General features: G+C 42.1%; 1 protein-coding gene across 5 annotated transcripts in view; it reads right to left on the minus strand.

The window, feature by feature from the left end:
• usp25 (ubiquitin specific peptidase 25) overlaps positions 1 to 27,358 on the minus strand; it is a 48,077-nt gene extending 20,719 nt beyond the window's left edge. For 3 of the 5 annotated variants that reach the window (XM_085798775.1, XM_085798772.1, XM_085798770.1), the window contains exons 1-16: positions 27,128 to 27,358; positions 19,038 to 19,115; positions 18,780 to 18,924; positions 16,017 to 16,140; positions 15,029 to 15,191; positions 11,943 to 12,029; positions 9,591 to 9,728; positions 8,975 to 9,051; positions 7,657 to 7,730; positions 6,947 to 7,098; positions 5,300 to 5,427; positions 5,093 to 5,188; positions 4,831 to 4,995; positions 2,535 to 2,773; positions 2,369 to 2,439; positions 2,051 to 2,279 (exon numbers count right to left, since the gene is read on the minus strand). In XM_085798775.1, coding sequence (XP_085654901.1) covers positions 2,051 to 2,279; positions 2,369 to 2,439; positions 2,535 to 2,773; positions 4,831 to 4,995; positions 5,093 to 5,188; positions 5,300 to 5,427; positions 6,947 to 7,098; positions 7,657 to 7,730; positions 8,975 to 9,051; positions 9,591 to 9,728; positions 11,943 to 12,029; positions 15,029 to 15,191; positions 16,017 to 16,140; positions 18,780 to 18,924; positions 19,038 to 19,115; positions 27,128 to 27,169 — 2,008 coding nt within the window. In that variant the 5' untranslated portion in view covers positions 27,170 to 27,358. The remainder of the gene's footprint in view (positions 1 to 2,050; positions 2,280 to 2,368; positions 2,440 to 2,534; positions 2,774 to 4,830; positions 4,996 to 5,092; positions 5,189 to 5,299; positions 5,428 to 6,946; positions 7,099 to 7,656; positions 7,731 to 8,974; positions 9,052 to 9,590; positions 9,729 to 11,942; positions 12,030 to 15,028; positions 15,192 to 16,016; positions 16,141 to 18,779; positions 18,925 to 19,037; positions 19,116 to 27,127) is intronic. The other 2 variants (XM_085798774.1, XM_085798771.1) reach the window with 1 other exon arrangement.
• Positions 27,359 to 27,766: the final 408 nt, after the last annotated feature.

Below are 27,766 nucleotides of genomic sequence, written 5' to 3' on the forward strand. Positions count from 1 at the left end.
AAACATTAAACATAAAGTTAAGGGCAGTACGTGGCGCAGTGGTTAAAGCGGCCGCCCCATGTAGAGGCTACAGTCCTCAACGCAGGCGTCCCCGGTTCCTGCATGTCATTCCCCCTCTCTCTTCCTCCCCCTTTGTCTATCTCACTGTGCTATCGAATAAAGGCAAAAAAGCCAAAAAAATATACTTTGAAAAAAACAACAAAAAACAAACAAACATAAAGTTAAAAGCAGGAGCAAAGAAGAATAAAACAGTAGAATAAAAGAAATAGATAAAGTGTAAAGTTCTTAAAAAGAGCTCAGCTATAGGCACATGAAAAGAGAAATGGGCCTCATTCACCAATATCTTCTTAAGAACCTTCTTAGATTCTTTCTTAAGTTGTTCTTAAGAGGTTCCTTAAGAAAACCCTACGTCAGATTCATCAACGCGTTCGTAAGCCTCAGAATTGTTCGCAGCTGTGTTCCTACTTGATGAATGCCATCTCCTCGTAAGTTGAGGGCGTGTGAAAGGTGAGTCTAATTAACATAGGATTAGCATAGGTAACGGCCCCATCAATGCCCGTAAAAGGGCATGAGACTGCAGGGCCGTGTGCACACAGCACCCACAGGCACTGAGCAGAGAAGGTGAAGTGAGAAAGAAAGTTGAAATGCTCAAATGAAAATCTGGGAGGGAGCACCAGACTCCAAACATAAAAAGAACTTAAGTAGTGAAGTGGCGCTACTGCGGCAGGAATGAAACAAAGAAACAAACAAAGGCTTATATTTAGTTTATATTTTTATATTTAGGCTATATTTAGTAGCGTCAGCAGTGGATGCAGCTCTTCGGGTTGTTATCAGAGAGACCACACTCTCACGTGTGCCATCATAAATATCATCATATTATCACTAGGGCTGTCAAACGATTAATTTTTCTAATCGCGATTAATCGCATTTTTTCCATAGTTAACTCGCGATTAATCTCTATTAAAAATATTATATATGGCGCTTTGGACTTTCAACACTCCAAAGTGTTATAATCTCTAGACAAACAACTTTTAGACCAGACCTAGCAGGCCTACCTAATCATAACACATGATGCATGAAACTCACACAGAATTGAAACGAATTGCATCCAGTGGAAATTGCCCTTTACTTTGCTACGTCTCTGCCTGGCCATGTGTTTGTTGACAACAGAAGCCGTCAAAAAATCAATACATCGCCACGTGCATTTGTTGACAAGACACCATCAAAAAATCAATACATGGCCATGTGCATTTGTTGACAACGAAGCCGTCAAAAAATCAATGGATGGAGCTGTGGATATATGTTAGACTGTGTATATTTGTGTAGCAACCAACTTGAAGGTGCCTTACCGCCACCTACTGGACTGGAGGTCCCACACTCCAGTCCTCCAGTCCAGCAGACAGAGGACAAAATGGGCCGCGATTAACCGCGATTAAAAAATTTAATCGTGTTAATTTTTTTAATTAATCTCATCGCGATTAACGCGTTAACTCTGACAGCCCTAATTATCACATATGAAAAAAAAACAGTTGTGTGTAGTGTGAACACTTACATTAAGTGCACTGTTGCAGCCCGCAATTAGGAAAAAAAAAATCATATCGGCAGCTGTATGCCCCCCCCCCCCCCCAAAAAAAAAAAGATATGATATGAATTAAGTGTCTATAATGTTTTTTAAGAGACTGCAATGATTTGTCAATTATTATTATTAATATATATGATTATTAAAAACATCATAAAAGATAAGAAAATAATTCTTATTCAAATCATATAATGTCATACAACTGCAGAACAAAAGAAAACGCTATAATCGGTTATTTTTGCAGAAGTCTCAGCACCTAAAAGTGCGTAAGTATACTCCTGACTGTTCGTAGATTTTGTTCTTAGTTAAGAACAAATTCTGGATAAGAAAACATTCATGAATGCCACAATCTTCGTAAAAACTTCGTAAGTAGGACTTAAGAACAAATTTGTTCTTAAGAACGGTTCGTGAATGAGGCCCATTGTTATTAACCTGGATTTAAAAACAATGCTGCTCCTCGTCACCACGTACCTTCTATGAGGAAGGGCTTCTTGTCGTTGATGTACATCAGACAGTAGGCACTGGCGTTGCGGTAGCCTCCGAACGAGTCTCTGACCAGCTCCTCCCAGGACGACTTGGTGACGGAGATGTCGTTGTACTTCATCCAGCAGCGCTGATACGGGTCGTAGATGTAGGCCCAGTAGTGGCCGGCGTTGGCCTGGCCCTCGTGGACCAGGACCGCGTGGAGCCGGTACGGCACCTTGGACAACACAACACACAAAACAAGATTTAAAATGCTGAGCGACGAATGAAGACGGCTTCGCTATCACAAATCAAAGTGCTGCTCACCTGCATCATAGATTTGTCAGAGTACATGAGCTCAATGGTTCTGTGGATTCTGGTTATGCTGCCCTGGAGATCTGATGGGAGAACATAGTGTACAATCCATTAGTGAGTAGGTACACAATTCATTTTTACTGTGGGAGACCGTGACAGAGATGTGACAAACACCTACCGCGGGTGTCGTTCTCCACCTCGCTCCTCCAGCGGTGCAGGCAGCCCTCCAGCACCCGCAGCTCCTCCTCGGTGATGTGGCGCGGGGCCGGGTGCATGGGCAGGTCGGGGGGGAGGCGGGACTGGGTGAAGGGTTTGTGGATGGGTACTCTCTGCTGCTGGGCAGAGCTGGGAGATGGAGCGGGACCCGAGGCAGGACCGGAGCTCTCCAGGGGGGGCAACGAGTCCTGCTCAGCTGTGCTGTGGAGCGACAGAAAGACAAAGTTAACACATACAAGTTGATCAAACTGCTGCTTTTTTAAGTCTTGTTTAACCTTTTAGTTTCAGTTTCACATACGGTCTGTTGTTCTGGTTCATTCCTGAATTCAAACACTCATGGGCAGTGATGGGAAATACAGCATTAGAAAATAACGGCGTTATTAACGGCGCTACTTTTTTCAGTAACGGGTCCAGGGTTTCCGCTACATGTAATTGATCGTGGCGCACCGCCATGGCAAAATAAAAGCCGCCACACCTTCAGAATGATGTTTTTTTTTAATTTAAATTTTTTAATGTTAAAACAATGTTAAGCAGGGTTTCCACAACCAGTTACCATTAGGTAGCTACTTTGCAGCCCTTTCCACTACACAGTTACAACTTTCGACTCATGCTTTTCAATCACAGCTGAGTTGTTTATTTCCTCCTCATTAAAAACGAAACTTATCAACCAGCGCATCCAGTGTTATACCATTAATTAACGACTCTGTGGCGGCCGGGGGACAAGCGCTTCGCACCTCAGCTCTGTGTGTGTTCATCTGTCGCGCTCTGTTTCGATTATTAAATAGGCTACAAACGTACACACATTGGCCTCACGTGTTTGTCATTCGCGGTGTTTTATTTTGAAAATTGACCGGATTCTCTTGTGTTTCTTTGTGTGACTTCCTGCCAAGATTGATACGGTGGCTCGCGGCTCGTGCACAAAATAGATCAAACGCCGAAATGATCGCTGCATGCCGCGGAGGATTGGACGCCGAAATGCCCCCGCATCTCCGCGCAGCCCCCCGCCCCCCGGGTCGGACAATCTGGTCCCGCGCGCGTGCACCCCCCCCCCCCCCCGTTGATCAGACCACCCTCGCCGCCACTCTTTAAAAAAATCCTGGAGGAAACACTGGGGTCATCAAAAAGTTACTGACAATATAATGCGCCATTACTTGACTCTCACAAAATAATACACCTGTTAAAGTGTACGTTATATAGCCTACACATTTTTTTCAACTAGTCGGAATTTTTTTTATTCATCTGGAACTAACCAACTCACTCCTTTCAATTAGTTTTAAAGGTAGTTTAAGTGTTTATTTTAACTTGCACTGAAGGAACGTTTCCTGATGAATAAGCTTTACATCGATACCAAGATAATTCGGTCACTATAATCGAGATGTTAAATTTTCCATATCGTTCCATCCCTAGGTTTGTGCAGTTTGCTGAACATCACCTGTAGTATCTATTGGAACACTGGTGCGATTAGGGCTGGCTTTACAAAACTGATTTTCCTATTCATACCAGTCTTCATTTGAAAGGTTTATATTGATTCAGGAAATTCTTTGATTGATGTTTTTATATTTTTCAGGCTTTTTATTGCCTTTTTAATCGATAGCACAGTGGAGAGAGAGAGAGAGACAGGAAATGGGGAGGCAGAGAGGAGGAATGACATGCAGGAAAGGGCCGCCCGATGCAGGATTCGGGGGCCACCTGCAGTGAAGACTGTAGCCTCTAACATGGGGCAGCAGCTCAACCAAGTGAGCTAAACGCCGCCCCCTTAGATCTTTTAACGTATGTCACTTCCACTTTACTGCTGTTTACATTTTATTGTGTTCATTCACTGCTGAAACGTTCACATTGACTGCAGTACTTCAATTATCACCCATGTCAAATAACAAATAAATATGCATTCATGTAACTGCTTTTTGACTGCAAATAGTATTATATTTAATAATGCACCAGTCAGACAGTTCCATCTTCATACAATTTGCAGCATTAGTTCTGTGTCCATCTCTTTTAATATCCAAGCTAAATTAGTATTAAACCTGAAATATCTCTAAATGAATCAATATTGAATGGAATTGAATCAAAAGTCAAATTAAATCTGGACCATGTGAATCAGAATGGATTTGATTCAGTAAATCAGTAGCGATACCCAGCCCTAGGTTTGATCAGGTCAAACAGTGAAGCAGGTTTATGATAGGAAGATGAATGTGTTGCTGTCACCTGTCTCTCTGCCCCTGCTCAAATCAAACTTCTTGTGTCGTCATGACGCTTACCTTGGTAGAGGCAGCTGTTGTCCTGTTGTGCCACCAGGGGGAGCTGACGAGTCGATGTCCTCCACTGGGGAGGTGCACACTGGCTTGCTGGAGGCGAACTCCATGGCGTACTGAAGGACATCCGCCAGAGGGAATCTCTTGGGGCCTGAGCCGTAACTGAGATACCTGAGAGGAATCGGAGAGCAGAGGATCAGAGGACGGGAAGAGGACAGGAGGGCAGGAGAGACAAAGAGAGGAGACGTTGTTGACGGGAGCTGCGTACCTCTCCAGTCTCTGCTGGAGCAGTGTCAGATGCTCCTTCAGCCTCCTGATCTCTTCCCTCTTGATCCTTGTGATTTCCCTGTTCCTGTCCATGTATCTGTGGACACAGAGATCACAGCACAGGTGTCGGTTTCACAGAGATCAGCAGTCACTCACAGCAGAGCCAGACGAGCAGTTCACTAAAGAACAGCGGTGGTAGTTCAATCACCTGTCCATGTAGAGCATGGAGGGGAACTCCAGCTTGTTGTGGATCTTCTCTGGACGCCCCAGCGCTTGGTTGAACTCAAATCTCGACAGCTCAAAGGTCAACACGGGAGGGAGTTCTGTGAACCAGTGCTGAGAGGAGACATTGGGACATTGAAATTAATGATCAAATTCTACATTTTAAAGGGATAGTTCAACATTTTGGCAAATTGGCCTGTTGCCATAATCCCTGTAGTTTAGGGGTAGGTTCATTACCTCTAATTGTCAGTGCAAGCTGTTTTTAGATTAGCGGGGCAGAGACGTGAGCTCTGCACGGCGCGCAGTATTTTCGCCTTTCCCTCATCAAACTCATCAAATACACAATCCAACAACTCCAAAACGCTCTCATGGACAAGTTGTGACCTGCACATTCACCACGCTATGAGATAATGAGTTTCGAGACGGCTGTTTTTGAGGCAAATGCATAGCTAGAACTACATTCCAGACACGGCAGAGTGATTTCAAAAGTGCAAGTAGTTCTGAGTATTTGCTTTATGTGTCGTAATGTTACATAATTCTACGTTATAGTGTGGTGAATGTGCAGGTCACAACTTCTCCACCAGAGTGTTTTCAAGTTGTTGGATTGTGTATTTAGTTTGATGAGGGCAAAAATGCGAAAGTACCGTGTGCCTCCATTACGTTAGCTGAGCATCTTGCGTCTCTGCCCCGATCCAAAAAAAACATGCACCGATAATTAAAGTTAATGAAACTACTACTATGACTATAGGGATTATGGCTATAGGTGAATTTGCCAAAATGTTTAACCATCCCTTTAACTGTCATAACAACCAATCTCCATATCAGTGAATGGTATCTGAATGTTAGATGTGACTGTCCTGCTGGTTGGTATGGAGAAGGTTCCCCTGGGAAACTCTGTACATCCACACGATGTGATGATGTGGAGCATCACTGCCCCCCCCCCCCCGCCTGCTGCTCTTCCACAGGGCTGGCTGCCCATCTGAGTACTTACCTGGTAATGAGCTCCTCACAGCTGCTGTGGGACATCACTGGCATGACTACACTGACCCAGAGGTCAAGCCCAGAATAGCACAGGTGTCACATGAGGGCAAGGAGGTCAACCCAGGCTCCAGCACACAATCCTATATTATGGTTCTCTTCTATTGTGTTGTATAGGTACTGATTCACTACTGAGTTCAATCCATCTGACTAGCCACAATGCTGATAGGAAATTAAAAGCTCCATATTCATCATTCAGATAACGATTGTTATTACAGTTTTTTTTATCCACCAACACCTCCATCCCATTCCTAAATGCCCTACATACAAGTCCAACCTCTTGCCGAAGTTTCATCCACATTCCTTTCCTTAATGTCAACGTTAACGCCTCCTGCTGCGTCTCAGACGATTAATGCAGGACGTTGATGACCACGGGCCAGTTGATGTTGATAGCATGCGTGGTCGGTGTTCATAAGGCAACAGTTTCCAAGTCCAAAAATGTAAACAAACACCATGTGTCTAATCCCCCCTCCCTCTCCACCACAGCCTCATAACGCTGGGCTCTTCACCGAGGTCACGTGACTGTGGGTTATTGCTTGTGTATGTCTTAGATTTCATCTGAGGGGTTTGTGTGACTTCTAAAAGTGTCTCTGACCTCTTGTCCGGAGCGGGCCGAGTTCTCGGCAGAGTGCAGGGACTCGATCTCTCCCTCGATCATGGCCGCCTCCAGACACTCGTGCAGATCCTTGAAGCCGTTGACCTGCAGGGGGTACTGCCCGAACATCTCCGTGTTTTCAAACTTCTTACCTGTCAGACAAAAGACACAGGATGAGCTCAGAGGGGCCGACTGAAAGAGCTTTTTGAGAGCGGAGAAAAGAGGCAGTAAAAGGAGACACTTTCACAGCCGAGGTGATTTTCACTTGTAATCAGTCGCACAATCACAACTGCATAAATGGCTGCACGGATCTGCCCGCACCAATTACTGCTGAGGAGACCCCCTTTCACTAGAATAAAGACAAGAAGCAGGAGGAGAGGAGCTGCTAGCGGACACACACATGAGGCATTGAGGTCATTGTGTGAGCAGCAGAGTCCACTGGCTCTGGGCCAGTATTGTCATGCATAATAAGTGCAATGTCAATCAGCCGTCAAGGTCTTCCACAATCAATGCGGACACTCTCCACTTTTTTTTTTTACACGGACTACATCTCATTAAGACAAGGTCACCTTTCATTACCGGGGGCAAGAACTTGCTGGCTGTCTGGCTGCTGTAATCAGGGCCGTCCTAATGTTTAATCTCTCTCTGATTCTCTGGCTGCGTCGCGCTCTTTTCGCTTGATGTGGTTTAATTTAACGCCCACTTCTCACCTTCCAGGACGCCCACAGCCAGGAAGCGACCATAGAACAGCTCCACCATTGGGTTCTTTGGCTTTTCACCCTCCCTGAAAGCAAAACAAAACAAATTAAAAAAAATTTAAAAGTGGTGAACTCAATTTTCTGTTCCGGGGTAAAACATTTCCCCCAAAAAGCAGCCCCGGTCGAGGGGTAGTATATGCTCTGAAAGGTTCAGGAAGTTGGGGGCGTGGTCTGTGTACTGGACATCTCTGATAGGATGAGGACTCGCAGCGTTTCAACCGGTGGTATATTCAACTCCAGCTACAAGCCCACTGTTTTGTGTTTTACGTGGATTTGTTCATTTTCCACCATCGATATAAATAAAAATGTTTAGGCTGGTTTAAAGGGATATTTCAACATTTTGGCAAACTGGCCTATTGCCATAATCCCAATATTTGTGACCTGCACATTCACCACGCTATGAAATAATCATGTATAATTATGAGACAGAGTTGTTTTCAAGGCAAATGCATAGCCTTAACTACATTCCAGACACGGCTGCTCAGCAGAGTGATTTCAAAAATGAAAGTAGTTCCGAGTATTTGTTTCATGTGTCGTAATTTTACATAATTATACATGTTTATTGTAGCGTAGTGAATGTGCAGGTCACAACTTGTCCACCAGAGCGTTTGGGAGTTGTTGGATTGTGTATTTGATGAGTTTGATGAGGGAAAGGGGAAAGTACTGTGCTCTGTGCAAAGCTCATGTCTCTGCCCCGCCGATCTAAAAATAGCTTGTACCGACAATTAAAGGTAAAGAACCTACTCCTAAAACTATAGGGATTATGGCAATGGGTGAATTGGCCAAAATGTTGAACTATCCCTTTAAGCCTCAGCCCAGTCCCGCTTCTCTCACCCACACTTGAGCACCCATCATGGGCTACGCAGTGTCGGCCGCTCCGCTGTCCTGCTGGAAGTTGTTCTGGTTTTTAGTTTTGTTTTGTTGAGGGAAAGGAGTAACTAAAATGTAACTAGCAATGTAACTACTACTAATACTTGTGAAATAAAGTAAACAGAACAGAAACTTTTAAAAGGGGTAATCAGTAATTTAAATATTTTTCTAGTCCAACACTGCTTCTAGATGCTTGTTTTTCATCATGCATAATCAAAATAATATGTGTGTGATTTTAAGACTAAAGGCTATTTACTTCAGTTATCATTTGCATAATCGTTGAAACGCAGACGACAACGGGCCACAGGAAGCATTTAGTTCCTGAAAAGAAACTTTTGGTGGAAGAGCACTGATATGTTTCGGTCCTTGTTTCCTCTGGGAAGCTGGGAGTTGAGGTTACCTGTCTTCCTCAGCCTTCATCTGGAAGGCGTCCTCCAGCCAGTCCAGGAGCTTGTGGGTGAACTCACTCACATCCTGCTGTTAGGCAAAGCACAGACACACACAACGTGATCAATTACAGGCGTCAAATCTCAGGATTCAGCTGCAACGTCACACTGACAATTAAAACTAAACCAAAGAAAGGTAATCTGTGTTTTAGTGTCATTGCAAAACTATAATTTGAAACTGTCTGTTTTCTTGTTTCCTCCCTCTTCATACGTGAAGCTTTTGTAAAATGTATCGGTATCGGCAATACCACCTTTGGTTTTATTTGGTATGGGATCAGAATGAAAATCAGTGTTATCGCTACACTCTGCTGCTAGATTATGAGTTCCACCTTGAAATATTTCACATACTCTACCTGGCCACCAATGATTGTATTTACCAGCTGTGTGTGTGTGTGTGTGTGTGTGTGTGTGTGTGTGTGTGTGTGTGTGTGTGTGTGTGTGTGTGTGATATCTTATCAACACTCTCCCAACAGGGATGGAGGGTGTGGACTGTCCTGTCTCTGCTGTAACGCTGCAGCAGCATCATATATTCCGGCGTGTGTGAAAAGGGTGTGACGGACGTGGGCTTACCTGCTGAGACTCGCTGGACTTGAAGGCGTCTTTGAGGATTTCCACGGCTCGAGACGGATCCACATATTTCCTCTTGGAGCCCACCATGAGGGAGAACAGGTTCCTCAGCTCCTGCATGAAGGGCAGGTTCCTGTGCTCCTGGTCACAGCAACACAGTGGACCGGTCAGTTAAGAGTTTAGAGTCCACAACAGGTGTGTAATGATGTTTAACTGAAACCCAGGAAACTGTTTTACTGAATGTCTGAGTCAGAAAGCTGCACTGATATACAGTATATACAACTAGAAACATTACCTTCAGTCTGCTTCATGACTGAAATGTTAAGCAGTCTGCCCTTTTTCCACCACTGGATTACACTAGCACACTTTCTAATTCCCTCAGTTGACTCTGGGCTGTGGTAGAATAATCTTCTGCAGTGTTTTCACAGGAAGATGAAGAGTTGAAAGGTTCCTACAGCTCATATATCTTATTTACTCCGAGAAGTCAACAATCAACAAACTCTCTTCCTAATGTTTATATTGACAATAACATCTTGGAAAGGGTCATGGTAACAAAATTCTTAGGTATTTTAATTGATGAAAATCTCACTTGGAAAAGTCATATTCTGTCTATTTCAAACAAGATTGGAAAGAATATTGGAGTAATCAGAAGAATACGTCATCTACTGTCTGGTAAATTCTTGATTCATTTATATTATACTATGATCTATCCTTTTATTTCATATTGTAATATTATATGGGCAAGTACTTTCAAGAGCTCCCTCAACTGTATTCTCACCTTACAAAAAGGATTCATCAAAATGATAACATTTTCTAACAGACTCACTAGATCCACACCCCTGTTTCAATCCCTGAGTATTCTTCCTATTTTTGCTGTAAATACTTTTCAAATATGTATTTCTATTTATCAATCCATTCACAAGTTACTTGCAATCTGTTTCCAAACTGTATTTCATTTCAACACTAGGTCAGCAAATAATCTTCATCAAGTCTACTTTCTCTCAGTTCTCAATTAGACTTAGAGGTCCGCACTTTTGGAATTCATTACCAATCCACCTTAGAAACTGCACAAGCATGAATTATTTTAAGAAACAAATAATTCACTTTCTATTGGCCCAGTTGAACAATGCATAACCACATATTTTCTTTACATCACCACACAATATTGCTTTTCTCTCTCTCTCTCTCTCTTTTCTAATTGTTTCATGTTGTTCTTCACATTACTGTAAATTAAACTTATGTTGAATGTTTATCTTTAGGAGGACCACTTGACAAGCGCTTAGGGGTTTTTTGGTTTCTCCTGCACATTTGCTTTATTTACTGTATACTTTGTATGTTGTTGTTGTTGTTGTTCTACTTTTTAACTCATTGAGTGCCGCGCTCCTTTCCAAAGTTTTAGTCAAGTGTACCGGCAATTTAGACCATTTTTGACGATTTTTGTAGAGTCATAGTGTATTCTATATTATTGCCACCAACACATACTGTGGCTCATTTGAAAGGTGAAACTTTATGCTTCAAATGGCCACAAACCATTTGTTTCTATGTGCCTCCGTTCCTGAGAAAAGTCAAGCTAAACATGGCTGGGTTTCACCAAAATCCCTCCTTTTTTTCTAGAAAAGGAGATACAGCGTATTTTATGAAAGGTGCTCTGTTTGTGCCTGTCGCTCTTCTGACACTCGCATTTCTGGATCAAAGGGCTCGTGTAAGATAAATATATACACAAATGTTGTTCTATTCACAAAACCACCATCGGGGGCGGGGGGGGACCTTGGGGAGGACACGGTGTTGCTCCAGATGAAGACCGGGCGGGACTGTCGGCTGAGAGCTTCCTGTTTCAGCTCCGAGCTGCTGGAGCCTCGTGGGTGAGAGCAGAGCAGCTGCGCTGCATCCACATGCAGAACTCCGTTTGCAAAAGCTGAGTTATGATAAAAACTTCCAGATCATGAGCTGTCATGAGTTTTTGATCGTCATCTATTTCAGTTCTACTCGTCGTAGAGTCCCCAAATTCACACATAAGGTGTGTTAAAGTGTCTAGTTTCATAATTTAAAAAAAAAGCAAAAAACGAGAAATCTCGTTTTTGGCACTCAACGCATGGGAACGAAAAACGAGAAATTACGTGGTTGGCACTCAATGAGTTAATATGCTGTTTTAAATATCTTTCATGTGCTAACAAAACTACAAATACAAATACATGAAGCCTACATTTAAAATGTTATTGGATTGTTTGAATGAGTGTTTCTTGAGTGGCCTGCTCAGGATCCAATGCAGGTAATGTACCAACTACACATGACTGCTCCACACACACCCAGGTCAAACAAGTCCACTGAGGACAGGTGGCGAGGCGCTGGTCTCACCTTCTGGTTGCGAGGCAGGTCATGGACTCTGGCTGGAGGAGAGTAGTTGAGCACCAGCCTCTGGAACTCCAGCAGGTTGAAGAGAGACTGGAGGATCAAGAGAAGATGCAATGAACAGATAGATGAGACCGTCTGATGTTGTCCTGATTAAAACTAATGTTTATTGTGGTTATTCTTGCTGAATATACAAACATATGATGTGACCCTGACCTATTTGCTAATTACTGCAGCATGTTGCATAATGTGACCAGAGTACTGAAGGTGATGGGGGAAGTGATAACAGTCCAGATGTCAGACAGCTGTTCACGCTTCTAAATAATGTGCTGAGGAGCTACAAGAAGCTACAGAAGGGATTTTTTAGCTCAGCTCTTGTTTCGCCTCTTTTGAGAACGTTTCGTTCAAAAAGAAAAAGGAATTGTTTGAGTGAACGAACTGAATTGAATCAAGTGACTGAGCCTGGTGCAGGTCAGCAGTCAAACTGAATCACTGAATCACTCAGCAGTCTGGTGGAGGAATGTTCAGTGATGTGTTCACTGAATGTAATACAAGCGACACAATGATGTTTGCAAATGACATGATATGTTTGCGGATGTGTCGTTTACTGAATGTAGTGCTGAAAGTAGGCTTGTGTTTGTGCCGTTCGCAAACGTGTCGTTTTGTCACTTGCGAACGTATGTGCATGAGAACGCATCAGTACCGCAACAGGATGGGAGCCTCAGGACTAACGGCTGAAATACACTGGGAACGGCCGCGACACGAAACGTACGTCGCGCGACAGCAGCTCGCACCCATTCAGTCAATGGAAGCTCCTCCACCGGCCATGTGAGCGACGCGCACTCCTGCGGCCGTCGCGCGGCGTTTCAATTCTTTTTCGCGCCGAGTCTATTTTATTTCCTCGTCGCGTACTACGCGGCCCTCCAACAGGTAGAAAACTACAGATAACTGTGTATAAAACGAATATATTACATTTAAAAGTGATTAAAATAAATGTCTCATGTACCAGAGGCAAAGCCAGTAGCAGTGCAACATTATGGGGTTTGTTTTTTTTTTACATTGTGGATCCATGATCATGTTAATTGATACCATTTAATATAGTCTGCACTTGCAAACCCTACATAGTCAGCAAATTACCAGTGAAAAAGGTACTGTCAATCCATTTTAACAGGAAGGATGTAAAAATGTGTTGAGATGCATAAAGTGCACTCATTTACTGCAGCTTGACAAGGTGAAGCTGACAGCTGCAACAACGAACAGTGAAGCCGTGTCGCGTCGCGTCCGTGCCTGGTGTAGCAGTTAAAAAACTCCGCTCCGCCCCGCTCACGTATCACGTCGCGGCAGTTCCCAGTGTATTCCTGGCGTAAGTCTTTTCTTTTTGGTCATTCAAATTTTTATTTGTTTTAACATTATATTTTCAAATGTCACAGATAGGGCATAAACAAACTAATAGTCTAGTTAAGAGAACCACAAATAGTGGGAACATACTGCACACTGGACTGGATTATGAGGATCTTCTTTTATTTATTTCAGAGCAACACGTTTCGCATGTGGCTTCTACAGGCTCAGATTTATAGTCTGTTTATGAAAGTAAAAAGGAGAGGGCTGAGTCATGAACTGAGTTATGATGGGCTGGCAGTCAGACTCTGCACCCTGCAGCCAGGGCTCCTACCAAGCACTGAATGATTCAGTTAAAAGATTTTTTTTGAACAAATCTTTTTATGAACTGATTCTAGTGATTGAGAACCAGGGTTTTCTCTGGGTTGTTTTAGGGCCAAGGTGGCGAAGGCCTGAGCACAATACATTACAGTATTTGTAATGGCAGACATCACAAGATACAAAAGCTTTATCAAAATACCTGCCACATATTCTTCAAAGTGCCAAACAGCTTGTTCCTAAATTGGCTGTGTGTAGCAAACTCATTATCAGTTTTCAGTTCACTTTGTTACACATAACACTGGACCAAATGCTGATAGAGAACAACAGCAGGATGAAGCTTGTGTCTGAGTGTCAGGATCTGGATGTTGTTGTTTACGTGTGTTGTTGTTGAGTGCAGCAGGTTCAAGCAGTGCCTTACTCTACGTGTTAAAGAGGTTACGTTACAAACAGGAGCCTGCCACCATGTGATGATGTATCCAGTGTTGCTCTGGCATATTTCAGCTCAGCTCACATTCTACCACAGGCTCCAGGCCTCAGGACAAGTCTTTCTAGTATTTTCCAGCATATAAACACTGGTCTGCTGCTGTCTGCAGCAGGAGACAAATAGGATTTCTGAATTATAAACAATTAGGTGCAACCACCTAGGACTGCACTGAGGATTACAACAGTCTGGTCCTTCTAAGTTTAGTATGACTGAAGACAGAAGGGGGAGGTTTTAGAGATGAATCATGGTCCTGTCCTGCTGCTCCGTCTGGAGAGACATTTCTGGATCATTATCAAAGGTTACACATAGATTCATAGAGTCTGAGGCAATGACTGCATTGTTTAGTGCATCTCCATCCACAATACCACTTTCCTCCTCAGATTTGTTACCTTTTTAGCTGATTTTACTAAAGTGGAAATCTCCAATTCCTCCTTCGAACACACTCTGGATCAGAGAAGTCCTTAACTTTGTTAGACTTGTAAAGATCAGGTGTGTTTTGAAGGCTCCATTGGGAAATTTCAAGTTTGTGGGACCACGTCTTTGTTTATGTCCCAGAGCTGGAGTTATTTCTGAATGACTTATTGGAGTCTCAGTGGTGTTGTTGGAGCTGTGGTGAGGCCCACAGCTCTAGCTTTCTGCTTTAACGTTTTAGGTTTTTAATTTATTTTTTCTTATTTTTATTTTCTATGTCATTCTTTTTTCTTTTTTTTTTAAACTTTTTATTGTTATTGTTAATGCATCTCTCCAACTCTATTTGGTTGAGCTGTTTCTTGTCCTTGGTCTTATGGTACTTGTCCTTTATTTGAAAATGTCAATAAACAGATAAATAATGAAAAGAATTATCAGAGAAATAAAAGAGATGAATCAAAAAAATAGTTTATCTAAAGTCTTAATTGTCTTGGACTGTCAGTGTGTGTGCATGAGCGTGTGTGTGTGTGTGTGTGCCCACCTGTATGACAGCACTGAACCAGCAGGTATTGCCGACATTTTTCAGACCCACGGGGCAGTTGTCTATCCTCTTCCTGTCGTGTGGGTTGGGGGAGTCGCTCCACACTTCTGTGTGGGTTCGTTTCAGACTGGCCTTGTTCTCAGCTATGCTGGCCTCCAAGACCCTGCAGGACCCAACAACCAGTTCAACCAGAGAGCCACACACACTGCCACCAATTTTACTTGGTTATGAAAGAGATCTTCACAGAACTAATGCTGCAGATTATACAAAGATGGTTCATTATTAAAACACACTACACAAGTAAACAGTGAAACTGTACGTTCAGACCGAAAGCGTCGAGAGCGTCGCGGTGGCCGGAAGTCATTCATTTTCAATGAGAACCAGCGTCGAGGAGCGTTGAAGAGCGTCAAAGGCGTTGGCGTCGCGTTTTGGCGGCGAGAGCGTCAGGAGAAAGTTGAAATCTCCTGAACTTTATGCTAATGAGCGATGATGCGGAGCAGCGGCAACCAATCAGAGTGTAGATGTCGCGGCCCCTTTAAATGGATGACCAACCACAACCGACGTCAACTTCTTTGACGCGCGTCAAAACGCCAGGGTGTTCAGACCACCAGCGTCGCGGAAAAGCATCAAGAGCGTCTTTTGACGCTTTTGACGCTTTTGGTCTGAACGACCCATAAGTCTTCGGTGATAATTCAATCAGTGCAGTCAATGTCAACTTGTCTGCAGTGAATGGAAACAACAACATGTAAACAGCAGCGTTAGATCTGGGATGTTGTCTGGTTAGTCTCGTCCAACTACATGAGACTAACAAACAGGAAGTGCCGTTAAAGGACAGATCTAAGGATTTTATGGATCCATGTTGGATCTTTCAAATGAAGTTCAATATGAATTAGGCAATCAATGTTTAAAACCAGCCCTACAGCTGATCCGAGGCCAGCTGCTGTTCTTTTACAGTAAGTGTTATGTGAGATGTTTGGTCCAGACTCACCTGCTGATAGCCTGCTCCTCATCTGTAATGCCTGTTTCCCTAAACGCCCGGCTGGACTCCTCTAGGCTGAGGGCGATGGCCCTCTGTAGGTCATCTTTATCATCTCCAGTCAGGTCGATGACATCTGAATGAAGGAAGTGAACAAGGACACTCTTAGGAGGTTGAAGGAAGTGTTCCAAAGTAGGGCTGTCAGATCAAACTTCGCTATTAAACAGAATTCAAATTATTTTCACAATGTGAACATTCGAAGGTGAAAACTGACGTTCCAACGCGTGCCTTCCACAATGACGCAATTAATGTGACGTGATGTTCGAGGTAGTAAACATGTTGATAAAACAAACTATTTTGTTGTTGTTGTGCACGACGTAGAGCTGCAGCTTCAAATTTTGACCATTTGACCATTTATCCAGCTGGAGCGGAGCGTCTACGTGTTCCCATTCTACACGCACACATTCGTTTTTTCTTTTTATCCATCGATCCGTGGACCACTTATGTGCTGATCATGGATCAACTGTGATCCGTTGTACCACTACTTATACTATTTCGATTTCCCTTCTTGAAGATTTATATTGAGTTGGTAAAATTTGAATGAATGAATGAATGAATTTATTTATTTCGGTATATCAAGCTTATATGAAAGGGTGTAGGTTGAAGCCAAAGCTTATATACCCCTACCCCTTTTACCTTAAAAAATTAAAATAAAATAAAATAATATATATACGCATTAATACAATAGGATCAGATCACAGACATTTGAAATTAATCAGTACACTTAAATTTCTGATCACAACAAAATAAAGAATTGTACACAGCGCATAACCCAAAATAGTACAAAATCATTGAACTTAATTTTCCATACTGTAACGAGAAATTATGTTGTTCTTATAAAGTTTTTTAAAGCTGACTAGAGTACAGCATAATTTAATATTTTCAGGACAATTATTCCAGATGTTAACCCCTCTAACAGAAAGACAGTGATTTTTTACAGTAGTTCGAGTCTTTGGTTTCTCAAATACATAGTGGTCTTCTCAGGTTATAACTGGAATCCTTCATTTTAAACAGATTCTGGATATCTTGAGGAAGAAGTTTATTTTTTGCTTTGTACATGGTTTGTATTGTAATGTAATCAACTAAGTCCCTGAATTTCAAAATGTTCAGGCGACTAAATAGTGAGTTGGTTGGCTCACGGAAAGGTTTATTACTGATGACCAAGTGTACTAAGTGTATTGCAAATGTTACATAACAGATTTGGTTGGAATGCCCTTTAGTGGACGTGGGACGTAATAATAAACTGATATAGGTGTGTATGATGTAGGGCTGTTTTCGACTAAGGATTTTCATAGTCGAATCTGATTCGTCAGATTTTGCCATAGTCGACTGATCGTCAAACCTTTTTTTTATTTATTTTTTTTTTTTAAGATAGCAGCAAATTTGCGACTTTTTCCCGTTTCAAACAAAAGAGCTAAACCACCCAAAAAATATGGTAGGTGTAAAACAAATACCTTTATTCATTTCCCACACTTTGGATGATTTTTAGTAGCCATTGTGAGCCAGGGTATGCGTTTATGTCACGTTGCCCTGGACAACGCTCCTGCTCGGACTGTGAGTGGCAAATCAAACATCCCTCAACGTGATGAAGGATAGCGGTGGACACAGAGAAATCGGGTAAAACATGTAGTTTCAAAACAAACGGAGGTCAGAAGGACTCGACAATCCGTACATTACGTTAATCAATCCTGTAACACACACAGTGTGACCGCGGCACCGGCAGAGAGACAGACAGGCTGCAGAGGGACGAGATCACAGCTGTGACTCCCGACACTGATGGTGCGTTCATTACAACTCGGAAGTCGGAAAAAAAAAAAACTCTGACATGTCAAACTTTAGAGACTAATTCATCTGTCTAACCATCAGAACTATTGACACTTGAAACTGTAAACACAGCTGATCCATCGAAAAAAAAATCACCGCTGGAGTTAATCTATTTTCCGTGATTGAAGTCAGATGTATCCTCACAATGTTTTGCTGTTAGGTCATCATGCATGATAAATGCTGACAAAGTTAGACTGTCAGACTTCCTTGATTTTAAACTTTGGCAGCTCTTCCTCTCGTCTTTTTGCCACTCCGTGAGTGTTCTGCAGTGACTTCTGAGTACCGTGACTTTGACGGTCCTACTGCTCACCTCCACTCATTTGAAAAAAAAAAAAAAACCTCCGCTCATTTGATTGTGCAACTGCAGTGGGTGATTTATTAATACACAAGAAGCTAAGACTACCGTTTAAATGCACACATCATTTTGAACTCTTTATTAACAGAAAGTAAGCAGATTTTGTATCAAAATAGGCTTTTTATAACGAAAAAAGACATTCTATGTAACAATTTATGCTCAGCAGCCGTGGGCACCCCCATATAGTCAGAATGGTACGGTCTTGGTTAGATTCGACTACGAGGTTCATAGTCGAATCAGACCCCTCCGAATCGAATCGTCGAATAGTCGACTTTTGGAGGTCAGCCCTAGTATGATGAGCTAAAAAAAAACAAACACATTCAAAATTTGAATATTTAACATAGGAAGCGTTAGAAATTCAAATCTGATTTGAAGGGAAGATGTACAGCCCTGCTCCAAAGCCGATGGAAGGACAGCTGTTGAATACTTTCTATGTGCATTCTAGTTTCCATCCAGACATATTGTACAGACAGTTTGAACTGAACTCTTTGAGTCATGCTGTGAGATGTGCAGAGAAGCGGAGGCGAGCTGCTCACTTGTGTCGGCCTGGCTGCCCACGCTGATGTATCTGTCGCTGACCACCTGAGATGTTTGGTAGTAGGTCGTCTCATCCTGCTGAGGAACCTTAGCATTCTTCTCCGTCAGGAAAGCTACAGCCTCGGCCAGGTCTCCATTGCTCACCTGCAACCACAGTGTGTATTGATAAGACTGATGGTAACAAATAACAAACTAACAAATGAAGCCCAGGTTGAGTGTTTGCTCTGCCGTTGGAGTGTGTGTGTTTCATGGTGTACCTGCAGAGCCTGCTGAAGCAGCTGAACATCTGTGGTGCCCGTGATCTCCCTCAACTGGTTGAGTAATGTCTGCTGATGCTACAGAGGAAAAGAAACACAGGCTGTTCAGAGCAAAGCAGGAACAACAGGTGAAGTTTAACAAATATAAAAAACAATGAAGAGGATTCTTCACTATTTTAAACAACATTTGCTAGGCTAACTTTAAGACAAATGTGTATTTCTGTTGCAGGTGTAAACAGGGAACTGAAAAGTTGGACAAGCATATCTGAAGATGTTTATAAAAGAGAAAGTAAGTGCCTAAGAAAAAGAAGAAGTCGGAAAAAAAAGAGAAAAGAAATCTTTTTATTTAGGATGTCATAACACAGAGGCATTTTGCCCCTAAAATTTGAGACAGTGCAAAGTAAATTTTTCATCTACTTGCACATGTGCAACCAGTACTATTTTTTTGTTTGTTTATTTTTTTCAACACTCAATCTAATACTAAAACAAGTTAGTACAACAAGCTAAAGTAACAAGTTAATACAACATGCTAATGTAACAAGCTAATTAGTTAATTCAACAAGATAACTTAACAAGCTAAACAGACAAGATCAAGTTTAACAAGCTAATGCAATGAGCTAATCTGACAGTTTTGTATAACAAGCTAAACTGACAAGCTAACATAACATGACACCTCCATAAAAGATACAACAACAAGCTAATCTGACAATCTGGTATCAAAGATACTCTACTACTATCAAGATGGCTCATTACAAGCTGCACCAATGATAATGATACACTTCCTGTCTCCTGTACCAATATGAGCTGCTACAATTAACAGTGATGCTGACCGGTCAGTCAGTCTCTGGGACTCACAGATGGTGATATGATAAATATGATAATAAATGTATTATGGTGAAAATTGGAATAAAAACTGTAGCACCAGACTCAATACAAGTCAGGAGGACACATAATAATAACAACAGCAGGATTTCTAAATGCAAACACATGATTTTTACTGCAGGACCACACCCTCAGCTGACCTTCCCCCTTTCATCAACTGTCATATAACTGCAGTGGCCACACAATAATGAACAATTACATTTGGTACAAAATTGAAAGATTTTCATCACCAACTGTGGAACAATCAAACCATGGTTTTTCTTTATTTTTTTCTCTTTCCCACTTATTCCCTGGAAAGTTCAGTGTGTGAATGTGCTCTTCATCAGGATCACATTGCTTAATGGTTTAGATTAGGGGGCATCTTTCACTTTTATGATTTCACATACAAAACAGTAGGAAACAGAAAAAGATACTTATGCTGGGATGCACTAACAGTGTTGCACCAACTTTGCAGTGGCAAGAAAAAGGAATGTCCTAGTTTTTTGTATTAATTGCTTTGTTTTCCATTGCAGGCTTGACGTTTACCACTCCACAACACTGATGGGAAAATGTTTTGTGGACTGATGAAAATAAGATTGAATTTTGATTCACAGACATTGTGATTGTTTATACTTGTGACTCAGATGTAGATCGGATCACATTAAATGGATTAATGCAGAAAAGGGTTCACATACTTTTTCTCGCCACTGTATATTCTCACACTGTTATAGTATAAAGTGTCAACAGTGTGAGCGGTGATTAACAGCCAGTCAGGTAAAGACCGGCGCTGTGACTCTGTGCTGAGTCTGGCTCAACGTCAAAAGGAGGTCAAAGGTCAGAGGAAAAACTTGCTGCTTTGACCTCCACACCGACTCTGGTCAGGACCAACTGCATTAAAACAAACCATTAATCACTTCATAATGTTAAAGTCACAGATAGATCAGAGCTGAGACTGGTGGGGGGGGTCACACAGGATCTAATCAGGAGCTCCCTGTCAGAGCCGGTCCCTGTTAATGGGCTCACCGAGGTGTGATGACCTCACCGTGTCACACTCAGCTGGCCTGAGTAGCTTTCAGCACAAGCACACACACACACACACACACACACACACACACACACACACACACATAAAGAAGAGGGGAAGTGCACTTAGTGTCAGAGTGGGGCCAGTCTCAAGTCTGTGGAGAGAGGAGACAGCATGGAGGCTTCAGGTGCAGCAGGCAACACAGGTACACAGGTCCTCACTGATCAACCACACACACACACACACACACACACACACACACACACACACACACACACAAAGGGCTTGTACTGTATCTGCTGCCTTATTGTATCACACAACAACAGTCACACAAGAGGAGGTCCCCTCCACTTCCCACAACGGGATGCTGCATTCAGGGAGAGTTTGGAATTGGATGCGTCATTAAAAGAGCTACAGAAATGAATCAGGGATTAAAACAGACCTGTGAAGTCTTTCATGTTGACCTTGCACCTACATTGATTTGAGATCAGTTAAAAAACAAAAGGTTCCTGTCTCAGTGAAACAAATAGCTGAGCCAAGGATGATATATGATATAGACTACGGCTGGACGATATAGAAAACAAGCATATCCATAAAAAACATCCATATCGATAATTATCAAAAGATTCCTATTTTAGGTGCGGCCCAGACTGTTTCATGCCTCTTCCACACACCGCTGATCCAAACTAGATACGCAAACTAGATGCGCAATCGTAGCGGAAATAATGAAAGTAAAGGCAAACAAACACTGCATATCTCCAAAATCATGCAGGTTTCCAGGATGCCAAGTAGCCTACTCATTTTAATGTAACAATTGCTGATGAGAACCGGTGTCAAAAAGGAAAAAAGGAAAAAAAAAAATGATCACAGACTTCATAATCGAATACCATGGCAACGAACGAAGCTTCGAAGCTTTGTTTTTTGGGGTCAGCCCTAGTTAGTTCCAGATTAACTAACTTTTTTCCGACCAGCTGATGCATTGTAAATTTTTACTTTCTATCGTAGATTAATGTTCTCTCATTGACAACAGTGTACTGCCTGTGTGTCGGTGCAGCGTGATGCACCGCTGTTTCTCAGTGGAGGGGAGCAGAGACCTTTCTACTGCAGATATTATACTAAATGGACATTTGTAGCTCATACAACCCCACTTGAAAAAAACTGAACTGTCCCTTTAAACTACATGATGGCTATAATGAAAAGGGAAAGGAAACTTTATTTTTCTATCGAACGTATTATCAACTCGTTTTTTTTTTCTATCACACCACGCGTCTATTGATCAATATTGTTATTGAATTATAATTGTATATGTATAGACCTCATCATCAGTCTTTGATATGATAGAGTCTGGATTTTGCCGTTTATTTCATAGAGTGGGTCAAAATGAAGACTAACCCAAGGCAAGGCGGCTCTCCTCCACTGTCCCAAATGATATTCAACACTCCACTGGAGCCCTCGGCCGTTTCTGCTTGTGTCAGAAAGTGGGGAGAGCATGGACTCGTGCCCTAGTTGGATCAATTTAATGATGATTTCCTGAAAGCGCTGCCTTTCAGAGAGCTGAAGGATCTGGGGCTCCAGCTGACCTGGAATCCAAAGCCATCTGTTCACATCCAACTTCACACAATCAGTGGACAAACTCAGAGCGAATACTGAACCCTGGAGGATCCTGCTTTAATCCAGGATCAGGGAGGCGATGCTGAGTCTGCCTTGGTTTTTCATTTCTTTTTCAAAAAGTCCACATGTTCCTATATACATCCTTTGATTTAATTAAGAAGGTTTAACTGTCCTTTATATTGGCTTACAAACCACAGGACCCCCTCGAAAACGAGTTGCGACAACTCAAGGGGTTTATCCTGCTGATAATAAACAACTTAAACACATGATATCATATTGACAGAGCCAGGCACCTTATGTTCCTATATGCAAATATCATTTGTTCAAGCCTGGTAGTGAGATGGAGTGTTTACAGTCTCAAGGGAAAGTGGTATTAGCACAAACCTGTTCATTAATGACTTATTTGTATCATTTTGTAAGTGAGTGTTTGTAGGGTCAGATGTTTCCAGGTCAGATGTCTTGAAAGAAAGAAAGAAAAACAACCCACAGCGACTCCTTCCACACCAGCCATCTCTTTACTGGAAGTCTCCTGCTCCCTCTAGACTCCAAGCAATTAATATCAAAATGTGTGAATCTTTTTAACTATTTCAGTTCCATCTGTTTCCATCAGGGAGGTGTGGGCTGGAGGGCTGAATTCGGAGATCTCAGTGGAGGCAATGTCCTGGGTTTGTTGTTGTTCTATTCATTCCTACAGGTGAATCCACTACTGCACGTCTATCTGCTAGATTAAAGCCACCAAACTGCCATGGTTAAGGGTATTATCATGGTGTTGATAAAGTCAAGTGTGCTTAGAATGTTGAAAATCCCATATACACACACACAGGAACAGTTACAAATATTCCAAATCATTTCACCAGTTTTATGTGGAGAACCACAAACAGCATCAGCAGCACTGTGCACTCTTAGTTTGAAAACAATGTTTGTGATGGCACTTTGTCATGAGACAGGGCAACCTTCATCAGCCTCTGGAAGCCTCTCAACTATTTCTAATGGCATCGAGTCCTTTGCAATGTGATCTGTAAGAGCTGCAGTGAGGTCTGGGTTAACTCGCTGCACACACACTCTGTAAACAAGCAAGCTGCACAGAGCTAACTGTCAACTCACTCATACTCATGCAATACAGAAAATGACTGTGCAATGAGTATTTCTAAAACCTTTAAAAGAAGAGAATATGTTGACTTAAACTGATAGCTCTCTTGTTTTGTGTTTTTGTTCCATCTGATGTTGTCTCTTGTCATCATAGAAGATACATTTCTGAACAAAATATATTTAAAAAAGTGATGGTGATGGCATTTTGGAACATAAAGTAAATAGTTTGGCTAATAATAATAATATGGTTGGAAATGTTTTAACGTGGGACCATCAGGCCAACAGTCGGAGCTCATGAACAACTGAATCAATCCCCTTCATTAGCTCCATCAACGTTGTGCTAAGTAAAGCAGTAAAAGGCCAGCTGGCTGCCGGAGCAGCTGCTGCACTATACGTTATCATACCAACACAACTCTGATCTAAGAGCAGTACGAGGAACAGCAGCAGTGACACAACCCACTGCACTGAGGGACGGTAAACTCGCGTTGGATATATTCTATGCTATATTATATTGTTGAATGTCGGTTTGTCCCAAACAACACAAAACAACCCTCTGCACCACTGACATCTGAATAAAGTAGGATATGACGGAGGTCAGTGGTCTGAGGTCTGTGTCAGCTGATCAGAGTGTGACATCATCATGTTACTATAGTGAACTTTATCACTATTCTCATTCTTTGATTTACTGGATTTTTGGTTTTCATTAAATGTAAGCACTGATGTGTGTAATGAATCTATATAATATAACCTATGAGTTTCACTATTTGAATTAAACAACTGAAATAAATGAACTTTTCCATGATGTTCTACTTGATGCACCTGTAAACCTGAACATGGTAGCATCCAAGTGTGTTTATGTGTCCTGGAGAGACATTTCATTATCATTAGTGTAACAAACACATTACTTCACTAAAACTGCATTAGTCACAGACAGTAGACATTAATGCTGCGTTCAAGACAAGTTGGAACTCGGATCTTTCTGACCTCCGAGGCTCCGACTTAAAAGTGCAATTGAACGCCACCTCAAGTCGGACCTCTGACTTGGCAAAGTTGGAGAAAAAAATCTACCCCAACTTTGCCGAGCATCACACAGCAGTCTGCACCACACCGTCAACAGTGAAACATCAATTTAAATGCATTTAAATGCCAAAATACATGCACAATACAATGCTTTTAACAACTGTTTTGGTGCCTTTTGTAATGTTTTTATGCCCTATGTAAAGCACTTTGAATGCAAAGTTTGCTCCAGTCCGCCATGTCTTTGGTTATTCTGGTGTGGTGCGTCTTGAACGCTTTGAAGTTGGAACTCTGACTTTTCAACTGGGAAAGATCTGAGTTCCGACTTGTCTTGAACGCAGCATAAAAATAATTGGAAGATTCTCGCTCAAAGCAAATGTTCACCATCACAACAAACTAAGTACTTAGAAAAGGTTCCTAATCTAAACTAAAATCTGTCAAAGACATAGAGCCTGAACAACTCTGTCTCCACGTGACATGTCGGACATGGCTGTTTGACACACTGCTCATCCGTCTGGATTCCCTGCATGGCCGGGCTGCCCAGCAGGTCACACACAGGTTCTCATGGCTGCGTTCAGTGTGTGTGCCAGTGAAGGAGCTGCAGGATCCCAGGTCCTTCACTATGACCTCACTGGTTTATCAACAGGTCACTACATGAAGACCTGCACCACACCCTGATGATGGAGCACATCTGACTGCACCGACTTAAACCCACAACACACACGTCTAAGTCCAAACATATCACAAGTGAAGAGCTTTGCTTGCTGGCACTTCAAACTGTGTTAAACCTACGTACATTTACTGAAACATCAAGCCTTTAATGAAGCAAACTGCTAAAAGGAAACTTAACTAAAGCATGTTTTGCCCATCTTTGCTGCCAGTGTTATTCATAGTGGTTTCATTTCTCTGGAAAAGGTCAGGCTGCATAATAGGGTTTGTGTTACACTGCTACTTTTAAGTTTGAGTCATCAATGGAAGGCTAGGAATTCATCTCTGTCTGTGCTCCAGTCTTAACGGCCTCCAGTCCGTCACATAGTCAACTGGCTGATTCTCTGAATTCGGTGCACTTTGGGAAAAAAACAAAACAACCTGTCAACACTATGACAAAGAAGAGGCATGTAGCACCACATGATTTTAGGAAATCATGAATTTGAATTGGTATGTTTATACCGGGTTGAACAAAACTAAAATATTGCTATTACATAATTGTATTTATTTTTTTCAAATTGTTGTATTGTTTTGGTTAAAGTAGTCAGGAATATTATTAGTTTAACAAAAAAAATTTAATTTGCGATTTCTATTTGTTTTAAATTCAATGAAAAGGTGATTCTGGTCAACAGGGACAAAGCTTATGGCTGTTATGTACTCCTTACAACCCATTAGAATAAAAAAGAAAAGATTGTTAGTTTTTTTGTTTTTGTTTTATAATCCAAAGACACATGGATCCATTAATGTATGGCTTTAAAATGCAAAAAACAAAACAAAAAAAAGAATTCAGAGAATCACCCAACTCACTGCAAACTTATGATTGGTAGGTCGATTTTTGTTTATACAGTAAGCCCATGCATTGAACTACATTAGCGTAGTAAAACATACACTACACAGCTCTCCTCAATAGGAGAATCACAGTGAAGTGGTTAATGGTGTTTTCACATCTAACCAACCCGGGCTGTGTGAGGACATGGTGGTCACAGTAAATCTAATAACCGGGAGCTCCAGTAACGGGATCTACCACTAATGCACGTCCATAAACACAGCACTACCAACTGTGATGCACCACTCCACGCCTGGCCGCTATCAGGCTACTCAATCCCCATTCCCCACCAAGCGTCATGACTCAGTTATGTAGCATCGCCGCTGGCCACACTTTGTAAACAAAGCTATCAGAAGTGGAATGAGTAACCCGGGGAGCATTTCAACACACAAACACGGAGACCCGCCCCATGGTGCAGCGGAACCCCTTCAGTCAGTGGGATAACACATACATGTTGAATAAAGCGTTACGGGGAATTTAAACTGAAGTCAACGGCACTACGGTTCACTGTCACTGTCACTTGGCCTTGTTGTTTATTTCAGCTGACGACACAGTAGCCCGCCCGGTATGCTAACGCTACCGAGCCAGCTAACGTTATAAATGCGTATTACTTAGCCTGTGTGGTTTACAGTGAACACCCTGAGTGAATAACGCAGTGGTTCAACTCAACTTTACAACAGCGCCGTTAGCTAACACAGGCTAACAGCTAGCAAAACACTGGAGCTAGAAGACGTCAGGCCTAGACTAAAGACATTTATTTAAAAACTACAAACGGCTCCTCGCCGTTGTTAACTTGTGCAATGTAAACACAATAAAACAACAATGCTGAGGGCAACACAGCGGCCCGTGGCGCTGGTTAGCCGACTCTGCGAATACTTGTAGACCTAAAACTATGCAGGCTAAACACAGTCGAGCTAAAGGGAGCTAGCCGCCGAGTTAGCCTGAGAGCTTTACCTTGTGAGAATGCTGCTGGAGGACATTCTGCTCCACTGTCATGGCCGGTTCACACAGAGGTCTGATTAAAAGTCAAGCCGGGGTAGCAAAGCGCACAGGATACTGTTCACTGAGGCGAGTTTACACACGGTGCTATGATGTCCCCTCCCCGAGCAGCGACATAACGGACGCCATGGCAGATTGACCACCGCAGGTCGTCAGCAGGCATGAAAACATTGCTCTGCCCTGACTGATCTGGGCTCGATTACTCACGCCTTAAAGATAGGCACTACGTCACACAGTAGACTTTCAGAAATAAGGAAATTAATAGTAGCTAGGCTAATTAAAAAAATAAAAAATAAAAATAAATCAATCATATGTACGGTGTTGCTGTCTCCTATGTGTAGGCCTATGGCTTGTGCAGCCTATGAAATGTGTACCATAGCCTACTTCCTCCCATTCTTTATGTGTCTTAATTTTTCTTAATTGTCATATGGACTATCTGAAATAAAGAAATATATATAATCAAGCATTAAAAACAAATAAATAAACAAATAATCCCACTAACCATTAGAACCAAAATCCTCCTGGTACCTTTTGTAAAGATATAAGAAACAATTTCTCCCCTTTAGGCTATCCTCTATTGCATTATTCTGTATG

Source organism: Trachurus japonicus, chromosome 14 (genome assembly GCF_045865225.1).
Source record: "Trachurus japonicus isolate A0001 chromosome 14, Traja_1.0".
NCBI classification, from domain to species: domain Eukaryota; kingdom Metazoa; phylum Chordata; class Actinopteri; order Carangiformes; family Carangidae; genus Trachurus; species Trachurus japonicus.